Source organism: Lissotriton helveticus, chromosome 4_1 (assembly GCF_964261635.1).
Source record: "Lissotriton helveticus chromosome 4_1, aLisHel1.1, whole genome shotgun sequence".
NCBI classification, from domain to species: Eukaryota; Metazoa; Chordata; class Amphibia; order Caudata; family Salamandridae; genus Lissotriton; species Lissotriton helveticus.
The window spans coordinates 347,105,013-347,126,577 of NC_136063.1; the positions used below are offsets into that span (position 1 = coordinate 347,105,013).

Here is a 21,565-nt window from a genome sequence, read left to right on the forward strand (position 1 = left end):
ACATCTCCTACCTTTTAAATACACTGCACACTGCTCATGAGACTGCTTAGGGCCTACATTAGTGGTGGCGTATATGTAAAAAAAGGAAGGTTTGGGCCTGGCATGTAGGTTAACTTGCTAGGTCAAAATTACAGTTTAAAACTGCACACATATGCTCTGAAATGGCAGGCCTGAGCCATGTTTACAGGGCTACTGAGTGGGTGGCACAATCAGTGCTGCAGACTCACTAGTAGTATTTAATTTACAGGCCCTGGGCACATATAATGCACTCTACCAGAGATTTATAAGTACATTAAATATGCAAATTGTGGATAAGTCAATGTTACCATGTTTAGAGTACAGGGCATATGCACTTTAGCACTGGTTATCAGTGGTAAAGTGCCTAGAATCCTAAAGTCAGCAAAAATGAAGTCAGAAAAACAGGAGGCCAGGAGGGAAAATGTCAAGGAGAACCATGCCAAGGATGCCAGGTCCTGCGTATGGTGTTAGTAATCACCTCTAAATGTGTCCCCAATGCAGTATTACTGCTTTCTGCATCCATTGGACTCCCATAGCACTGTCTCTGGCTTTCCTTTTCTGTTGTAGGCGGGGTGATCTTTGACTATCAATGGCGCTGTTCCCAGCATGTCTCTCCTAGGTGATTGCCCGGGGAGGTGTAGGAGTTCCCCTCTAAACCTCAAAAGATGCTGATGGTGCCACACCTGGCCATTAAATTACCACCCAGGTATGGTCGGATTGGTCCGATCAATTGCTAGCATGTCCTGTGCTTCTTTTGAATGTAGCGATGCTCCTTTCATTGCACCCTTTGATACAGTTTGGTTGGAGGGGGGTTTGCGGTAGCACCAATTGCTGGTCTGTGTTTTTTTGGTCTTGTGTGCTTTCCCTCCATGCACACCAGTCTTCAGGCCACTAAACCAGATGAATACTCCAGCATTCGTTGCCCTTTATCAGGAATGGGCTTTGCCATTTAGAGTCAGGGAATATTTAGTTACACTTTGCGCAAGTAAAAATGTTTCAGTTTTTCCATAATGCACACATTGTATTATCTGATGGTCAAATGTATTCAAATGGAGGGCTGCTGACCATTCTCATTCTCTGTATGAGAGGCAGTCGGCATTCTCTTTGTTTTGCACATATATATTGTGCACAATAAGCTCATCATTTCCCTGTCATGCTTACACTAGTATTTCAAGTCTGAATGGCATGTTGCAAATTATTCGTTGATGTGCCAGAAACATTTGGCTGAATTATGTTTTCACTACAGTGATTGCATTGCTCCACGTTTATTGCTCTTCATTACACTACAAGCTCCTATTAGGAGGCTGCTTCTGGCTGAAGTAGTCCCTTCATTGCCCAGGCGCATTTTCTAGTCTTTACTTGGAGATACTTGGCATACTGTATTGTAATGTGATAAATGACCATCACTGGTAAATGATTGTGTCCCCAAAGTACTGACTCAGCAGTTGATGCCACCAATTTAGCACTGTCGGATGATAAATGAAGCACTAAAATGTTATTACTGTAACAGAAAGGCTCTTGTAGGGCCTGTTTAACTAAATGGATTTCTCTCAGCAAGAGCCGCTTTGCAAGCTTCAATGTGAATAAAGGTTACGGTTATCACATCGCCACAATGGCACACAATGCATCAGAATCACTGATCTCCCCACAGTATAACCTCTTACCTAAGCTTTCGAGGATCTGTCCTCAACATTAATGCATGATAATGACATCAACTCTGTATATTTTAAAAATGAACCCATGCCCATTACAAATATCTGTATTTCTATCCATGAACTCTTAGTATTGTATTGCATTGTAGCACTTCCATAGCACTTTTCCCATTTGGTAGGGTCCCAAAAGAGCTTTGTGGTTGGCCAAAAAAATCTCAACTCCATTTGCTTTGTATGGTTGGAAAATGATTTTGTTTGAGACATGGTTCGGTGTCATACGCAGATTATGCATCATCATGTAGCAGCATTTAATGCATAAAGCACTATGCATAACGAATGCGTGCACAAGTATGGTAGGATAGCTTAAATTATTTTTTACGACCATTAGTGAAACACACTAGACTCGGTGCGCAAACAAGCCAAATAATAATTTTGCACACCTTGGTTTAGAAACTGGCCTGGGTGTAGATTTCCAAATGTAAGCAATTCACAAAGTAAATTTGCAGAACTCTAGGTGTACACTTGGAAACTGTCTGTCAATCTGCCTTCGAGACTTTAAGGAGATATTTCTTTGTGCCAAGTTGCACAAAGTATAAAATTGCACATGGAGAAATGCCATTGCTTTTGCACAATAGCATTGTTTTTCTCCAAAGTGAGAGTTCCTCAATAGCAACCTTACACTCAATTCTGGTACCAAATCCCTTTACTTAAGAAAGTCATCAGAGCTACTGTTCAGGTCCTCATAACTCTGCTCATGAATGGCGACAACACCCTTTCCAATGGCCTACCAAAATCCACACTGGCCTTCTTTAAGGATACCATGTACGCTTCACACCGTGCTGCCTATGCAAGGTCTGAAGATTTGGAACCACATTACCTCCACAATGGGGCAATCCACTGTCTCTCACCTTCAAAACCGACTGCATCGTTTAGAAAGTTATCATGACCAGCTCACTTGCATAGCTGAATAGCTGGTTGACAAACTCACCGTCTTGGTGGATCTTGGTACACCGGTAAGCAGGACACCATCAGACTGGATGCAAAAAAGTGAACAAAAGGAACAGAAGAGAACAGGGCTTCTCCATCCATACATCCTTGTTGTAGAGTAACATCCATGTGTCCATAAGGACTGCCCAACTCTGTTCCAATTTAGGAAAGAGGTGAGGATTCACCCCTGTAAAGAGGACTACATTGCAATGAGGTACCAGCCCACTTCTCCTCTCTGAACCTACCTATCTCTCCCATCACTTGTTGACTGTATCTTTGCCTCTGACATTATCCAGTGCTTCACTGCCTGTTGGCTATGTGTGCACTACACAAATATGACATTCATACACATACAGGGAAAATAGTTTTCCCCTTTAATCAACCACTTCCCCTGCACCACCAGCTCTGGATGTGTTCTAAGTAGTTTCCTACCCTGGAATTGGACTTACTCCTTTCCTTGACAGGGGCAAACCCTGTGGCTGATATGCCAGCTGCACTTATATAGAGCACAGCCCCAGACTCAGTCACTTACCACTAACCAATTCCAGCATGGGCGTGGTTCAGAGACTGTTTTAAATTCCTACAATTATTTGCATTCACAGGTTTTTTACCATCGCTGGAGAAGGATTTTCTCCTGGATTATGTATTGTACCATCCTGTGGAAAAATCAAGTATGTTAAGAACACGAAACAGTCTAGCCCTTCTACTGGATGACCAAGCCTCAGTTAGAGTCCTATAATACAATTAGCAGTAATAAACTCACTGAGACCCAAAACAACATGGACTAAATCAACAACGATTCATTATCCAAAAATATATTCATATTTTATTTCATGAGTGATTGGGTTTTTTGGGACATTGTTCAAATTATCTTTGATTGTAGTATTCTCGTGATGGATCCTTTGATTGTATTATGTTTTGCATAAAATGATGATGGATATCTTATTTGAAAAAATGAAATAAAATATGAATATATTTTTGGATAATGAATCGTTGTTGATTTAGTCCATGTTGTTTTGGGTCTCAGTGAGTTTATTACTGCTAATTGTATTATAGGACTCTAACTGAGCCTTGGTCATCCAGTAGTAGGGCTAGACTGTTTCGTGTTCTTAATTGACTGTGTTTCCCCTGCTAGTCTGCCCTATATTCGTGTGTACTGGAAGCCCCTTTTTTGCCTATTGACCGAAAAATCAAGTATGAACACTGTTGTAATGTGGCACTTGCCTTTAGCAGTACTTCTTGGACCTTCTCCTGGGGTTCTGTTTCTGTGTCTTCTGTGCGAGTGGATCCCATCCTTGTTGTCAAAATATGGTGATAACACGGGAGTCAGTTTAGGAGATATACACGTCTTTAATGTTAAAGACAGGTGTCACAGGAGTGCCATGTCTCTAAACGGATGTAGGAGAAGGAGTGGCCCTAAGTATCTCTCCTCCCCAAAGACATTGATCCAAGGGGTTATCAAGGGGAGAGAATATTTGTACTAGTTTGTTTTACTGCTACTATTGTTTTCAAGTCTAGACAGGTTCAAGGGAAAATCTATGTAGCAGAAGATGGCCCACCTATTTTAGGTTGGTGTCATCAATTTGACCTTCATATTGTGATTGACCCACATGCTCCTGGTCAAGTCTTGTGTGTGCCTGATGAGTCTGTCACAGAGAGTATTCTTGCAGAAATGGATGATGTGCTCAAAAAGAAATTGGGTGTCCTCAAGGGTTATACCCATATCATAGTGTTACAAGAGGGAACTATTCCAGTGAAACACAAATTGAGGAGGGTCCCGGTTGTGGTTAGGGATGATGTTAAGAAAATGCTGAATGATATGCTTGCGGAAGGAGTTATTGAACCTGTAGAGGCCTCCAAGTGGGTCTCCGGTCGCCATAACGAAGAAGAGTGATGGCAAGCTCAGGTTTTGTGTGGACCTTCGCAGTTTGAATCAGCATGTGGTTAAAGACGCATTTCCCCCCCCAAACATTAACAAATTATTACTTTTGTTAAAAGGTGGTAAGTACTTTTCTAAACTTGATCTGAAAAGTGCTTACCACCAGGTCTAATATATATTTTCGCTTGTACTTTTCCGTGCAAGACTATGTTGCGTAAACATTTTGGTCAACCATTTCAACAACTCTCACTGCTCATTTCTTTTCTTTTTCTATCATCTTTCACATGAGACAGATCTACGGTTAGATCGTGCTCCGCCACAACCTTCAAACATATCCATGATCCCACATGCACCACTAGGGTATCCACATTATAGCAAACAAATTTTGCGGTGTTGTGTCAAGTCACCCTCCTTTTCACTCTCCTGGTTATCGCTTCGTTACTCACCCATGCTATAATGTCAATATTTTATAAATGTATACATTCCTTTCTGATTATGTAATTTACGGCCCTGAAGAGTCAAAGGCTTGGTCCTGTTGACGAAGCACGTGTCGGCTGGTGTTGTTTTTGCGTATATGAAGAATTCCATCTATATAAACAACTGATTTTGAACCACCCGTGTCACCTTACTTGCAAATACCTGAATAGTATCTATAATGTTGATGTAAAAACGTGTGCCCAGTATCTGTTGTACAAAGATCAATTGAGGTCTTTAATGGGATTGATAGAGTACTATTCGAAGTTTGTGAGAGGATTTGCATCCAAGATTGAAGCTCTTAGGATTCTATTGAGGAAGGGGTGTTCGTTTGTTTGGAAAGGCGCCCAGCAGAGAGCATTTGATCTCATAAGAAAGGACATCTGATATGCCAACGTCTTAGCCCCTTTTGATACACTTTTGAAGAAATGTTTGACGGTAGATGCTAGTGCGAGTGGACTGGGCGCAGTGCTCACCCAGGTCCATGTGAGTGGTGAGAGAACCGTGGCATTTGCCTCACGTTCTCTGTCTGAGTACGAATGCAATTATTCAGTAATTGCACGGGAGGCTCTGGCTGCTGCCTGGTTGGTAGAACACTTCAGAACCTTTTTGTGGGGTGCTGAATTCTGTATTTGCATGGATCACAAACCTTTGATCAAGATACTCAGTCCGGGTGGTGCAGGTAAAGGTTCGGCCAGATTAGCCAGGCATGCTTCTAGACTGCAAGAATATAGGTACACGGCCTCTCACATTCCTGGATGGAAGAATGCCCAAGCCGATTGTTTGTCTCGTTTGTCTCTTAGATCTTCTCATGGTATCAGTCCAGAGCTTAGTAAGGATTCGAATGGTGCCATGGCCACTTTGTGTGATGTTGAGGAGTGTGTTTCTTCGGTGTTCTCATCTGCGGATTGGTGTCATTTTATAGAAATGGATGATACCCTTAAGTGTGTGAAAAAATGTTGATTCAAGGGGAACGTAGAGAGAGCACTTTGGCACCTTCAGTGAGACCGTATGTAAAGGTATTAGACGAGATGAGCATGAGTGGCGCAAATGTTCATTTAAGGAATGATAAGTTTGTGCCTCCTGAGGGTTTAAGACCCAAGATTATTGGGTTGGCACATGAAGGCCACCTTGGTCAAACATTAACTAAGAAAAGGGTCCATGAGGATTTCTGGTGGCCTGGCATGGATGAAGAAATCACTTCTTGGGTGACACGGTGTGATGTTTGCAGAGAGAGTGAGAAAAGACTCAAGACTAGCTGCCAAATCCCTCCATGTCACATTGAGGATCCTGGCGTTCCTTGGAGTTCAGTTTGTTTGGATTTCATTGGGCCCATGCATTGTGTGGAGGAGAGTTTGAGAAATGCTTTGGTGTTAGTTTATGTTTTTTCAAAGTGGCTTATTGTCAATTTCATGTCTGACATAACCACAAAAAGTACCATTAAGCAGTTGAGAACTATTTTCCATGAAGAGTGTCTTCCTCATACACTGATCACGGATAATGGTACCCAACTAGTTTCACATGGAATGAAATATTTTTTGGCTAAGAATGGTATTGTTCATCATCGTACGGCTCTCTATAATCCTCAAGCAAATGGCATTGTGGAACGTGCCAACTGGATGGTGAAAGGGACCATAGGCATGGCTGTTCAGAGTGGTAAGGATGTGCGTATCATGGTTAGTGAGATGGTTTGGACTCACCGCACCACTGTCAATTCTGTCACCGGTGTTACACCTTTTGAAAGGATGCGTGGAAGGAAACCTGGTACCAAACTTCTTCCATCTTGGTTGGCTTCTCCCAAGTCGCAAAACTTCCAGGTGGCAAGAGACAAACTCATCCTTGGGGGTGTGCGTGCAGGAGATTGGGTCAAAATGCGGCATGGAAGACCTTGTAAAGGGTTATCAAAGTTCTGGGGTCCCTTTAGGGTCAAGCAGGTTTTTGACACCTATGTGCTTCTGGACAATGGTAACAAGTGGAACAAACGTAAGATTGCTTTGTATCGCAGGTGTGATGTTATGAATCCGATCACACGGAAACCTGCCACTGTCAATTCTGATGTACATTTAAATGGTTTTATGTTGATGAGTGATGCAGAATTCTCGTCTCCTGGTTCTGTGATTAGAAGAGAGAGGGGTTTAGGGGATGACTCTTGTTCCTTTATTTCTGATCTTCCATCTGACAGTGATGGGGTTGTTTCCCGACCTCCTCGTTTGAGAAGGGCTCCTTGTTATTTGGAGGATTTTGTTCAGTCATGATTTTTCATATCTTCTGTTCTCATTATGTTGAGGGTTTATTTATTTTTTGGGTGTTCGTTTTCTTTGTCTTTTGAGTAGAAGGGAGGGGGGTGTTGTATGGGGCACTTGCCCTAAGCAGTGCTTCCTGGACCTTCTCTTAGTGTTCTGTTTCTGTGTCTTCTGTGCGCGTGGATTCCATCGGCGTCAGTTGATGCTGTGGCTGGCGTGAGCCCTGTCTTTACCATTAAAGACGTGTTTATCTCCTAAACTGACTCCCATGTTATCACCACAAACACCTGGATCTAGAAGTACAACATGTTTGAGCATGTAAATTTGACTTTCATGAGCAAATGGATTTGAACAATCAGGTGCATTATGAGCAGATGCGCTTTACAAATATGAAGTGCGGCTTTTGAATCTGTAGTCCTAGGTTCCAATCCTAGATTCTTAATTTCAGTGAAAATGTTCTGAGTTTTGCCAAATTATTTAATCTCTCATTGCCTTAAATTGTAAATATTTGAAATGTGATACAATGGTGAAACGTGGTGTTCTTCAATGTGTAAATTCCCACTTCATGTACACAAACGCTTACTGTTTCCTCTTAACTCATTGCTCATATTCCAATAGAGCGCTTTATGTTGATAGCAAATTCAGTCTCAGTTCAACATCAAATAGGCAAACCTAAACAGAAATGTTCCACGGAAATTTATAGAGGTTACCTGCTGAGAAGGTAGGGAATATAATCAACTATGTGAGACATTTTTCTTGATTTATCATCCATAAATGTCAGTACTGCAGGTTGGACTTCGTTAAATGTCTTTTAAAACAGAGGACATATTACAGAGGAAAAGAAGAGAGCAAGTTCAACAATTAAATCAATAGTATTGTGATACTCAGTTTAGCTTGTGTGAGTGCCTAATGGACAAATGATGTGAAGAAAACTGTACATCAATTTTCTAAATAGATAAATCTGCATTTGAAAATGCTTTATTGAGAGAATGTTGGCGTATGTTGTTGTGTTGCAGTCTATAACCATCAACTGCAAAATTGACACAAAAGACTTCAAAAGGCACATATATAGGCTTGTATATGTAGGCTTGTGTCATCCATACCAGTGCTTAGATTGGACACTTCATCCCCTGGCTCAGACCAGTCTGTCTACAACAGGCACTAACTTGCTAACTGTGAGCTAACGCATGTAAATGTCACATATTGTAAAAATTGAGTGGTAGTCGTTGCAACACATTTCTGACTTTTGATGTCAAGTGCTACTGCTCTTGGAGCCATTGAGAAAGTCCAAGTGTTGTACACAGTATCATTTCTTCAAAAACGGATGCAGAGCTCCTTTCTAGGGTTTCATGATATGGCCCTGAAACAAATTGGTTTTCCTTTCAATATGGGGTCATATTGTATGCTGGATACATACCTTTGAGTTGAAAAGTAATCCTTTATCTGTTCCTGTTTTGTGCCATATCACTTGGTGCACAAAATGTGCTTCCGCTAATCTGCACTGGACTATTTTCCGCAACAAATAATTCAAGAAGTTACCATTGTATTGTAATATCTAACTGTTTTAGAATACAGATTGTAAAATATTAATGTTCTCTTCAAAACGAAAATCCCCAAAAATCGTAGTTCCATGCTACAAATGTTTCTATTTTAATCCTTTAGGAGTTCAGTAAATCTATCTGCAATATCATTTATCCAATATCGACAATACATTTCTAAAGCCGAATGGGTTAATGATTTGATGTTTGTTCAACGGCAGACTCATGTATGAAACTGACTATTGAAGACACTCATTTTGAACAGACTTCTGCTTTAACTGTGATAGATGCAAAGTAAGAATTTGCTAAAAGTTCCCCATTGTTTAACACTTGGAATGAGAAAATCATGCTACTGGCTACCACTGTATGCTGGGATCTGTCTCTTGAATTTAAGATTTTTGAAATCTGCTTGATGATCTTTTTTCTGTATGATTAATCATCTTTTTCTCCGACTTTAGATTTCAGACAGAATTAAATTATGATGTCTTGGAAGTTCACGATGGGCCAAATCTATTGTCCCCTCTCTTGGGATCTTACAATGGAACTCAGGTCCCACAATTTCTGTTCAGCAGCATCAATTTTCTCTATCTCCTCTTTACCACTGATAACAGCCGCTCCAATGGAGGATTTAAAATCCATTATGAGAGTGAGTATTTGCCTCTTGTGACTTTCAAAAAAATACCTGCTGTTTTGAATTTTAAATATTCTGTCTTAGTGAGAAACCAGGATGTAAATAGCTATGCCTGTAGAACTGTGGTGTTTGAATGAACAGCTTTTACTCAGCAGCAATTTTCCATAATGCAGTGGTTAGTTATTCATTTTACATTTGAGTGTCTACAAAAATCTCTTATAAAATAATAATATACTCGATTATTAGGTAATATTAAAACTCTTGTGATACCCAAAAATATTATTTACCCTAAAATGTAAACGTCTTGGACGATGTTCTATATTTTCAATAGTCTTGACGTCCGTTTAAGTTCCAGTAATAATTGGCTGTAACATTTTAAGGCCTTTTTCATTTCAGAAATGGTTGTCACTTCGTGTCACACTCGTTTGTCGGAGAGTAGTCATGTGAACCCCTTACGGTTTGAATTTTAATATTAGTTAAAACAAAGAAAGCCCTTATGAAACACACGTTGCCTGCATTTTGTTGCTCATCAGCAATACAGATGTAATCTACATTGAGATAGTTTGTCTCTTTGGTCATTTATAGTTATTTAGATAAAATGGCAGCTGAATGCTTCATAGTTTTGCAAAATACAGTTTTCACAAGTTAAGGTAAGAGCATCAATTTATACGTGTGTAGCGTCTCTGAATTAAAATAGAAAGAAAATATATAAATAAAACATAATATAGCCTAATATCTTGCCTGGCACCTCTCCGGATCATAGAAACATTTGTGTTAAGAAGGTAGCAAGAAAATGCAACATAATTTGTTGTTAGGTAAAACAATATTTGCTTCATCGTGTGTAGGCAAATGCTGTGGCCTTTAACCAGAAGATTAGCACACATAACATGTTTAAAGAATTGAATTGCAGCATTAAAAATATTCAAAATGCTCTGGGATCTTGTCCTTTCTTTAATTTATCGTTAATGTGGTAATTTGCTGCCATAAGTTCAGAACTTTCCTTTAATTGGGGCTTTCCCAGGTGACACTTGTTTTATCTAATGAGCAAGGACTTTATCATGGTAATATCCAGTGGATGAATTTATAGCGCTAGTATACCGCTAGGTCCTGAACTCATATTTTGTGGTTGTAGCACAAATGGGTAATAAAAGCGAAATGTTCCACCTGTTTCTAGCATCTTGAATGCTTGAAGACTGGTTACTCTGGGGGGGGGGGGTTACATTTCCATTAACTGTTGGCTCTAAGGTCACAGAGTAGTCAGTAAGGATGAGAATAGAGCCATCAACTCAACTCAAAATATTATTCATATGCAGTGATAGATTTAAGAACCATTATGATGCATGGAGAGGAAACAAACATAATTTATATGCAGAGAACATCACAGCAGACATTAAATTGTAGTTGGACACCTTATGATATCCTGAAAAAAGTAAAAGATCTAAAGTTGAACATTTTTTTCTCATTTTTGTTTGATTTCCTGGATTAATGCCTTGCTACTAGAACAAAAAGTGTTTGGCTGTGCACTTTATTGAAGGGATATTTTGAACTTTTGGCATCAAAAAAGAATAGCAGGGAGAACAAGATCGGTTCTGAAAATAAATCCTATTGAAGCTCCATTGAAGGACTTTCAACGTCTCATGGGATAGCCTTCTGGTACAAAATATATATAGGATTCTTTCCCATGAAAAGATAGGATCCACATTAGCAATCCACAAATTTCATTTCTTGCTATAATTCTCTTGTTAAATGTAGAAGACATCTTAAAATGTATTGGCATTTGACGGCCTTACAATCTTTCCTGTATGCATTGATAAGAGATGTTATTATTTTTCAATTCAAAAGTACAAAAAAAAATTCTCTTTGATGTATGCTGTTTTATACCTAATTGTGTGACCATGCGGACTCATATGGATCAGTGCAGAATGTGCTTTGGTCCTCTAAGCTGTTGTAGGATCTACACAACTGGGCAGATTTACGAGTTCTGGCGCATCTATGCAAATCAGCAGGGATGCATCGGAAAAGATCCGACACTCAATTCCCTCCCTGCGCCACCACGAATGCGGCACATTTATAATGCGCCGCACCGTGGCGCAAGAATAGGGCAATGCGTGTCGCATCCTCTGGCGTAACGGCGGCGCATTGCTGGAGTCGTGTTGCAAGCGCAACGCGGCTCCAGCAATGCTAAAGGGCGCCCTATGCCTAACATGCTGCATCACTCCTTACGCCTGCCTCAAGCAGGCGCAGGGATTTGACGTAGCATGGACGTAAAAGTGACGCAGTGAAATCTTGTAGATTTCACTGCGCCACATTTACGAGGCTACCCTGCAATGGAACACCCACCCTTCGCCGGATTGCCCACATGAAACCTAAGGCAGGTTTCATGTGGCGCAAGGCTTCACAGCGTGATGCATCTCCCTAGATGCTTCACGTTGTAAATAAGGTGCAACGTGGCGGATGGTTTACGCCGCCGCTGCGTCACAGAAGTGATGCAACAGCAGCGTAAATATGGTGTGTGGGGCTCGTAAATCTGCCCCAGAGAATGTAAGACTGTAGTTCTGAATAAAGGTATTCAGCTATGTCAAATGGAATTTGTGTTCACTCTGGGAGCCAAGTGGTGCTACAAATAATTTCATGCAAATTCAGGGACAATCTGTCTCTGCCTCTTTCAAGGATGGGACAGCCATGTTGAGTTGCATGCAACCAGGAGTCAAGCAGCTTCATAATTTAAGACATCTAGGTTTATGAAAACCTTGAGCCCTCACTGGGACAGAGGCCTTTTTGGATCATGGTGTCACAAGGTTTTGTGAAACACCGAATTATGAAAAAAGTAATGTGTAGGCTTGGTGCACAAGTACAGCATTATTTTGTGTGTTTGTAGTCAATGTCAAGGAGTATGTTAGTCAGTTGGCCTGACCAAAGACAATTTCGCTCTCTTTTCATAAGTGCATGAAGCTCGTTTGAAAACTCCTTGAATTATGTTCTTCAGCAGAAATAAATATTCAACAAGACATAATTGGCCACTTCATTAAAAATTGTCTATCTTTAAATATACAGTGAGTGTATTTGTGCTGATGTGGAATGCTAATGGAAGGGAACAACAATAATCTCATCTTATAACAATCCTGGGTCTCTCTGCCCTGTTACGGCAAAAAAATAAAAATATATATATATAACTATATATATATATATATATATATATATATATATATATATATAGTTATATATATATATATATATAGTTATATATATATATATATATATATAGTTAGGACCTAGTTTCCATAGCAAAAGCGTTTTTTGATTTGACAATAACTTTGGCCCCGTTTGACAAATCTGCGCTAAATTTCCAAAACTAATGGGCCACTCACTACAGCTGCAGTGTTGAAAAGTTCGGAGTGATCCGTCAAGAGGGGGCAAAGAAAAAGGGGGGTCCCAAAACTCTTTTTCTCCAAGTTAATTTCCATAGGAAACTTTAGACACAGCTACAACCCCAATTGCTGAACGGAATTTCACCAAATTTGGTTAAAAAGTAGCTCTTGGTCCAGAAAGCACTCAGTTTGTTAAATTGTGTAAATCCCTTCAGTAGCTCCTGAGAAATGTCAAGATTTCTCATATATACAACTGTGGCCGCTGTGGATTCATGAACCCTCCTGATCTCATGTCTGAGATCTGATTGGCTGCCAACACTTAGAACCAGGAAGTATTAGCGTCCATCTTGTGACTCAGTTGAACTGAGTCACAAGCAAAAACATGAAAAAAAAGAAAAGTGGGCAGATTAGAATCAACCTGACCCACTGGGTCTGTACAAGGGGTCCCACAGGGCCCAAAAAAAAGAAAAAAAAGCATTTTTGTTTTTTAAATTTTGTCAGGATTCGCAGTGGATCAATGAATTCGGCAGACCTTTTTGTTAAACAAAGCCAAGCACCCCCTTTCTCTACCACTCTGCAAACACGCCTCCTTGCTCACTGCTGGTTGGGGTATGAAGTACACTTTACTCCTGAGATAACTGGGTTCCAAGAAGCCCTCCTGGTACCTCCTGTTTGTCCTATGCAGCAGAATTCCTGAGTGCTGGTCAGAGGCCCAGCCCCCTTTCTCCACGACTCAGCAAATGTGACTGCTAGTTCACAAACCATGGAAAATCACAAAAAACAAAGGTTACAGGGATTTTGTAGTTAGCAAATAGAATTTTAAAAACATGAGAAATTCACCAATTAAACCAATGGTTACTGTTTGAAACAGGGGTTCCCGGTAGGCCAGGGCATGCGCCAGAGCCAGGCAGAAACCCTCATTTCTAGTCAGGGTGAGGGAGTTGCACCCTGAGGACAACCCCTGCTCACCCACTTGGTAGCTTGGCACGAGCAGTTAGGCTTATCCCAGAGGAAATGTGTAAAGTGTTTACGCAACACACACACACTGCAGCGACACACTAGGCACACTACAAAAGATATTCCACACTAGGTTATATTAAAATAGCCTTTGTATTATGTTAAACACATTAGAATCACAATCACAGATATATACACTGTGCCAACTGGCACCGGGTCACAATTTACAGGGGACTATGTACAGGGCAGTGCCAATCGAGTTGCTGCCAAACCATCACAAGCATAACCAGTAAATGCAAAACCACCAGCAATACATGTGTAGCAGCCAGTAATAAAAGTATAACGGTAAGTAGCTACTGGTGAAATAGTGAACCCAGCATTATACCACCTTAGGCATAAATCCCATTAGCATGAGCACATTAGGCATAAACACATTAGATCAGGCATGGGATGCAAGCATCATAGTATGACATTAAGGAACCTCATAAGCATAAATGCAATATCATTAGGCATACAAAATACATTAGACATGACCATCAGCAAAGTAGTGCACACAAAATAGTCACATCCCTGGAAATGGGAGTAAACATCACCTTAGGGCTTGCGCCCTCAGAGCACACCAAAGGAAGGGCCCCACGTTGCAGGTTAGCTTCTGGCACCACTGTGCCTGGGGAGCCCCAAACTCTGGGACTCTAAAAGAAAGGTTTGTCCAGCTTTGCAGCCACCCGCTTCTGCCGTGCAGCTGTGTCCAATAGGAAGAAGAATTGCACCAGCAATGTGGAGTTTCGAGCCCCACTCCGGGCCTTAGAAAGTAAATTGCCCAAACATTGCAGCTGCCTGCTTCGGCGGTGCAGCTGAGAGAAATGCTTTGGCACGTTGGAGTCCCCCTCCAGGACTCTAAAGTAAAACTTGCCCCACTGTGTAAGTTGGAACCCCACTCTGGGGCTCTTAATCACTCAAAATGGCCCAAAAGTGCAGTGGCCCGCATCTGCGGTGCCGCTGTGCAAACATGGGAACTTCTGGTGCCATTTCTGGTACACTCAACACTTTCCAGAGGCCCCACTCACCGGGACTCTTCTCGTTCTGCTCTGGTCTCCGCTCTGTCCTCAGCAAGCTCCACTTCTCTTGCTGGCTGGAGGCGCACTGCTAGAATGGGTGTGTACTGCTCTGGCTTCTCGGTGACTGCGGGGCTCTCTCTGACTCACGAGAGCCCCACTTCTGGGTCCCTATTTCGGCGGCTTCTCTGATAGGCGGGCCCCCTTGTTGCCGAGCAACACACGGCGCTGGCTCCCAATCCCAAAGCGGCCCCAATATGACGTCGGCAGACTCTGGGCCGGCGGCGGGGAAGGCAGCTCAGTGCTCTTGTGGCTCCCAGGCCGGAGGCGGTGATTACGGGCACAAAGACTTTTCCTCCACCGCGCCTCACAGCGCATTCAGGTGCCGGGAGGCGAAAGCGATGGCATGGTGCTTCAAAAGGAGGGGTGGGCACCTGCCGAAAAGAAGCATAAAAGCGGGCTGATCTCCCGCTCTTTCAGGAACCCAAATGCAGCACAATTGCCGGGTGGGCTATCGCTCTTCTGATCCACCACAATGCGGGGTGGGCACCTGCTCGGCAAAATCATAAATGCAGCACAAACGTGGGGTGGGCACCCGCTCCAGTTTAAAAAGGTGTCCACATGTGGGGTGGGCTCCTGCTCTTCCGTGGGCAGCCGAGGTGGAATCCCACATGCCAGGATTCCCTCTGGTAATTAGAATATAGCGTTCACAAGCTATGTATCCAGTAGCGTGCGCGCCCGCGCACCTCTTTCAGCCCGAGCGCGCAGTGTCCTATATGAAGCACGCACACAGCAGATCACCTGAGAGAGTGGTCACGTCGCCGGGAGTGTCAGGTAAGTTTCCTTTTAATAGCAGCCTGTCCACACATTCAGCAACAAGAAGCTTCAGAACTTGCTGTATTTGTTTTCTTAATGGAGCACGGCTGGAGGCTGATTGTGGGCCATTGTTGGAAATATTTCTGCTAATTGCAGCGCATGAGAGTGCTGTGATTAACAGGAATACTTTCACAAAGGACCAGATACAGCCCGGAGCCGCACTCTATTAAGAAATAAAAAGCAGCAAGTCTACAAACAACGGTGTGTGTTTTACACGTCGTGCTTTTGAACTTGATGCATGTCTTATGGAGTGCGGCTGTGGGCTGTTTCTGGATCTTTGTGAAGGTATTTCTGTTTATCGCAGCACTATCATGCGCTGCAATTAACAGAAATATTTTCACAAAGGTCCTCAATGAGCCCCCAGCCACACTCCATTAACAAAAAAATGCATCAAGTTTAAAAGCACAACGTGTAAAACACACATCATGCTTTTGAACTTCATCCATTTCTTTTAGCTATAAGTGTAAATAAATAAATAAGTGGCCCTACAACCAAATTCGAACCTTAACTCTACCCTTCACTTAAACCAAACCTCTTAACTAAGCACACATAACAATATTCCTTACGCTAACGTTTAGTCTGGTACTTACTACTTTCAGTGTTGAAACCTTCTCAGCAATGGTAATCTCAGTCCGTATACAATCATCTATATAATTAATGGTACATTAATGTAATGGATTCTGAGAAGTCAACTGTATCATTTAACAAGCATTTGCAATGCAAAAGGTCTCGCATTTACACAAGTTTGAGCTATTGATATTGTAAATGACAATGCCTTTTATTTATGTTTTGGTTTTTAAAACATACATAGAAGGCGTTGTCATTTACAATGCCTATAGCTCAAACTTGCGTAAATGCGAGACCTATTGCATTGCAGATGCTTTTTTTTCAGTGTTTTTCCCCTAGAACAAAGGCCCAGTATCAGTACATGATTGACAAGGCTTATTTACCAAGTTGCAGACCAGACACATTTGAGTAAACAGCTCTTTCCAATCGCAGGTTTGAGAAGTAACAGACAGTTTGTTAAGGAGTTGAAGTACCCGAAGTTCTAAGTTACGGTTATCCTTGTAAGTAGTTATAGGCATTTTATTGTGTGCAATTTTGTATTGGGCAAAGGTAACGGTGCGCTTTACATGAGCATCAGTTACATTACACAATGCGAAATTCAGATTTTTCTAGCCAGGGGGCGCCTAAATAAAGTGCTATAGAAAACTTTATAAATAAAATAAATGCCCTAACTATAACAAAGTAGGTGAAGTGAGGATGGCAAAAATTATCAATGGAGAGGCGCTCGCCAAGACCAAGACCACTTTCACGCAGCTACAAGACCATTGCCATGTAGCACTAGAATAGCTGAAATAGCAGCCACAGGTGGAACAGCTTGAAAGCACAGGAGTTTCTGTGTTTGATCCAGGTGAGGTGACATGTTTTCTGTTATAATGAAGCTTTCATAAATTTATGAAACTGATGTAGCTGAACCACCAAGCAAAGTTCATTTTGTGCTCAATCATAAAGCAGAATTCTTTTTTATAAAACATAGCCCTTTTTTTTTTTAAATCTGTTTTTTTCTAAGCTTTTCCCGGCCAACTTTTCAATTGGCTCCTGTTACTGTCATTTCAAAATCGTTGCTTTTCATTGGTGAATAGGCTTAGTAGTCCCTCCTTGGTACCGCCTTGTCTGCATTTGTATCCTCCCATAATGAGTGGACTTTTTACTTGAGTTGTTACACGGTCTGCTTTATCTAGTTGGTGAGCACTGTTTTCTTTAATGATCTTCCCTATTCCACACACGTTGTCGCAGCACGCCGCCACCTTTTATATCATGTAATTTACTCATAATTTCATTTCCAGTGCAGTCCGTTTTAACTATAGCGGCTGGGCTTATTTATTTGATTTACGGCACGGTCCGCTTTCCCTTTAGCAGCTGTGCTTATTTATTTATTTAATTTACAACTGTTAGACCTGGCATCTTTGGCGTGGTTTCCCCCAATCTTTTTGCCTCTACCCCCTGTTTTTTGATGCTGTGCTGGATTTCGTTTTTGCTGGTTTAGATGCTTTGGACACTCTGCCACTGCTGATCAGTGCCAGAGTGTAAGTGCTCCCTATGTAAATTGTTATTCTGATTGGTTATACATGTTTGGCATATTTGTATCACCATGAAGTCCCTAGTAAAGTGCACTGGGTGTGCCAGGGCTGATGATGGCAAATGCTACTAGTGGGCCTGCAGCACTGATTGTGCCACCCACAGGAGTAGCCCTAAAATGATGTCTCAGGCCTGACACTGCAGTGCCTGTGCGCAGTTTAGAAACTGCCATGTCCTCCTGGTCAGTGTCCCCACTGACCAGGCCCAACCCTTCCCTTTTTGTGCACATCAGTCACCCCTATGGAAGGCCCAAGGTACCCCCCTGGGCAGGGTGCAGTGTATGTAAAAGGTAGAGCGTGTACTAGTGCAGGTGACATGCTCTGATAGTGAATGGCAGCCATTTTCGTTTTTCACTATTGTAAGGCTATCTTGCTCCATAGATTAACATGGGGGATGCTGGCTACAGTGGCTTCCAGAATTTCTTCCCATAGGAACAAGATAGGACATAAGTATCTAGTATCCCTGAACTCAGAATTTAATAACACATCTTATAGGAAAGGTTGTTTTTAAATCCTGTGTTTGAGAACAGCACTTTTAGAAAGTTGCTGTTCTCTTGTCTGACCCTTCTGTCTGCCTGGGCCTGTTTGTGTATTGACTGTCTGGTTTGAGAGTGACAGGGGCTGGGGATTCCCCAGGAGGCTGGCTGAGTCAGCCCTAGGCTGAATGACTGCATTTGCAACTGGAGTGGTGGGAGGAGTTAGCACCTGGGCCTGAATAGGGCTGTGCCTGCCCTCCACAATGCTGGCTCCAACTCCTGCTGGGTGGCTGACGACCCTGCCCCTCACTCTGAAAGGAAGGAAGAAGCCAGCAAAACAAAGTACTCAGGAAACACCAAGAACTGGTTCAGACCGGTCTCAGGTCCCACATGCACAGAGAGAACAAAGACTTTAGGGGTATAAGTACAGGACCCCTGACAACAGAAAATTAGATCATCCTGGAATCGAGAAGGAACCTCTGCCAAGGAGAAAGCTGAAACTGAAGAAGGAAGACTGTCCTGCTGTTGCTCTGCTGGACTCACCTGTTGCTCTGCTGCCAAGGAGAGGGGAAGGACTTTGCTGGTGTGCTGTGTCCCCTGTCTTGAAGGAATCTCCAAGGGCCTGAGAAGAGCTGGCTCCCTGTTCTGAAGTCCCAGGAACAAAAGGACTTCACCCCCAGCTTCCCTGAACTCTGCTGAGAGAGTTTTGTCCTTCCTAGAGTGCTTGATCCAGTTGTGGGGCCTCTGGAAGTTGTACCTGTGCTGGGAAGCTTGAAACTAAGCTTGAGAGACTTTTGAAACTGAAAAGTGTCGTATTGCTCGCTTGCGGAGCGCATCCCCGACAGTGCGAGAAGTTTCCCGCCGCTACGGAGGTCGAGATCGTCGCAACGCATGACGCCACTGCCAGAGACGTCGCATCCTTCATTTGCGGGACACACCAGACCGGTGCGGGAAAATCGAACATCGCTGCGAGTGTCGTCGCAGAGCCTGTCGTCGCTGGGTGAGATCGCCGCACCGCTTGCTTGCGGACCGCATCACGTTGCTGCGAGCATCGTCGCAGAACCATCGCATCGAGGAGCTGCGAGAGAGAGGATCACCGCTGGACCGCGCATCGTCGCCCCGGAGATCGTCGCAGCCCCTACGAGATCGTCGCATCGTGCCTTTGTGAGAAAAGACTTCCTACAGAACCTAGGCACCGGAATCCATACAAGTGGCCTTCCTACCCATACAGACCGGATTCTTCGCAACACGACCGCTGCTGCAGCGGGGCTGTCGCATCGCCTCCCCAGGGTCTCAGGAGCAATGTGTCGCTTGTTTTCCACCGCATCAGATTCTGCTTTTTGGAACTTTTTTGCAACTAAAAGGTACTGTGAGTAAACGTGACGCAACTTTTCACGCATCAGTAGAGAATTCTATCGCAACGTAAAGAATTTTAACGCAACCTTAAGAACTCTTTTGAAACCATATTCTTGAACTGTGTATGTTGGATTTTTGTTGTTTTGGTCTTGTGTAGTTTAGATTAAAAATACCTTTATTTTTCTAAACTGTTGTGGAGTCAGTTTGTGGTGTTTTCACTGTGTTACTGTGAGTGTTGGTACAAATACTTTCCGCATTGCTTCTGGTTAGCCTAGACTGCTCGTGCCAAGCTACCTAGAGGGTGAGCAGGGGTTATCTCAGAGGGTTATCTCCTTGCCCTGACTAGAAGCAAGGGTCCCTATTTGGACAGTGATACCTACCTCTGCCAACTAGAGACCCCCAGATCTAACAACAACGCAGGATGCTTTCACTTTAGCGGTTGCACTTATTTATTTATTTAACTCACAGCACAACCACTTTCACTTCAGCGGGTGCACTGCAAAAGCTTTCTTTCTTTCTTTCTTTCTTTCTTTCTTTATTTTTATTACACTTTGTGTAAAAACGCCCAATAGGCATTTTCACTTTAATGTTGGCCGCGCCCCTTTCTTTAGATGTTGCACCCACACATGCGGACTAGTTCCTGGCACACAGAGCCTTGGCTGCAGCGCACAAAGACTTTACAGTGCCGCACTCAGAGGAAACAAATTAGAAGGAACATTGATCACAAGGTGCTAAAGTTCAGGAATGCAGTCAGGGTTGAACAGAGGTCAGCAGACCTCAGGGCAGCTCTTCCCAGCAGCATAGCAATCATGGGGGAGAGTCAAACACAGCGAGGATGGCGATCCTGAAGTACAGCAGCCTCTGCTCCAGCAGAGTTTTCATTGGACCAGCGGAAATCAAGAGTACTTGGTGCTGGGGAGACCCCAGCAAAGCGCAGCCAGGCAGCCCAGCATGCAGGGACCCTCAGGAGCCAGAAGCTGGGTCCCACGGCTGTTCATCCTGGCAGAGTGCCCCCTCAAAGTAAGCACAACAAACACATGGGGGTCACAGCCCCTCTATTTATATTACAATTCTTCTTTGTCTGCCCCTTCTAGACGCCTCTGGAAGGGTCTTTGGGGAAACCAGTCCCAGCTGGTTTTGGGGAGTGTAGGGCACTTTCTTTACCAGGCTTCCCTCCTCCCTTTGTGAGCTGGGGCTTGGTAATCAGGCACACCACATTGGGGTGGAGCCAGCATTGTACAGGGCAGTCACAGACCTATTCAGGGACAGGGGACTTATCCGCCCACTATTCAAATTGCAGATCTCCTCTTCAGCCTGACACTGACCCTGCCCTCGCTGGAGCCACCCACACCTCACCAGCTCCGGTCACTTCTAGAACCAGACATACAGGCAGACACACAGAACACAGAAATGCCAACTTCTAAAAGTGGCATTCCTAAAATAGTGAAAATGAATCTGCGCACACCATTGCGCAGCATTTATTATTTCCATTCCACACATACCAAACATGACATACTTATTTTGTTACATTTAGGAGTTATCCCATAAGGGGGGGGTTCCCAATGTTAGCCTATGGAGGGCAAAGAGCACATGCGCTTTGCACTGCTAAACAGTGCAAAAGTGCCCAGAGTCCTAAAACCACCAACACCATGTTAGACAAAAAACCTAGGCGGAAGGCAAAATATTCAGGGATGACCCTGCAAAAAGGGCCAAGTCCAACAGTTACAGGGACTTTATAGTTAGGCTGACATTTCACTCATACAAAACCAGAGAAATTCAGCCGTTATAGTTAGCTGAGTTAACTATAACTTGCGCCCCCGCAATGCACTGCTTATGACCTCACATTTTACATCACTCATGACATGGTCAGTGACATCACTGATGATATCTCAAATGACATCACTGATGACCTCA

General features: G+C 43.0%; 1 protein-coding gene across 1 annotated transcript in view; it reads left to right on the plus strand.

Annotated features, from left to right (window-relative positions):
* Positions 1-21,565, plus strand: part of CSMD3 (CUB and Sushi multiple domains 3) — a 3,006,114-nt gene that overhangs the window by 1,668,471 nt on the left and 1,316,078 nt on the right. The window contains exon 18 of the mRNA XM_078686868.1: positions 9,250-9,437. Within this exon, the coding sequence (XP_078542994.1) occupies positions 9,250-9,437 (188 nt within the window). The remainder of the gene's footprint in view (positions 1-9,249; positions 9,438-21,565) is intronic.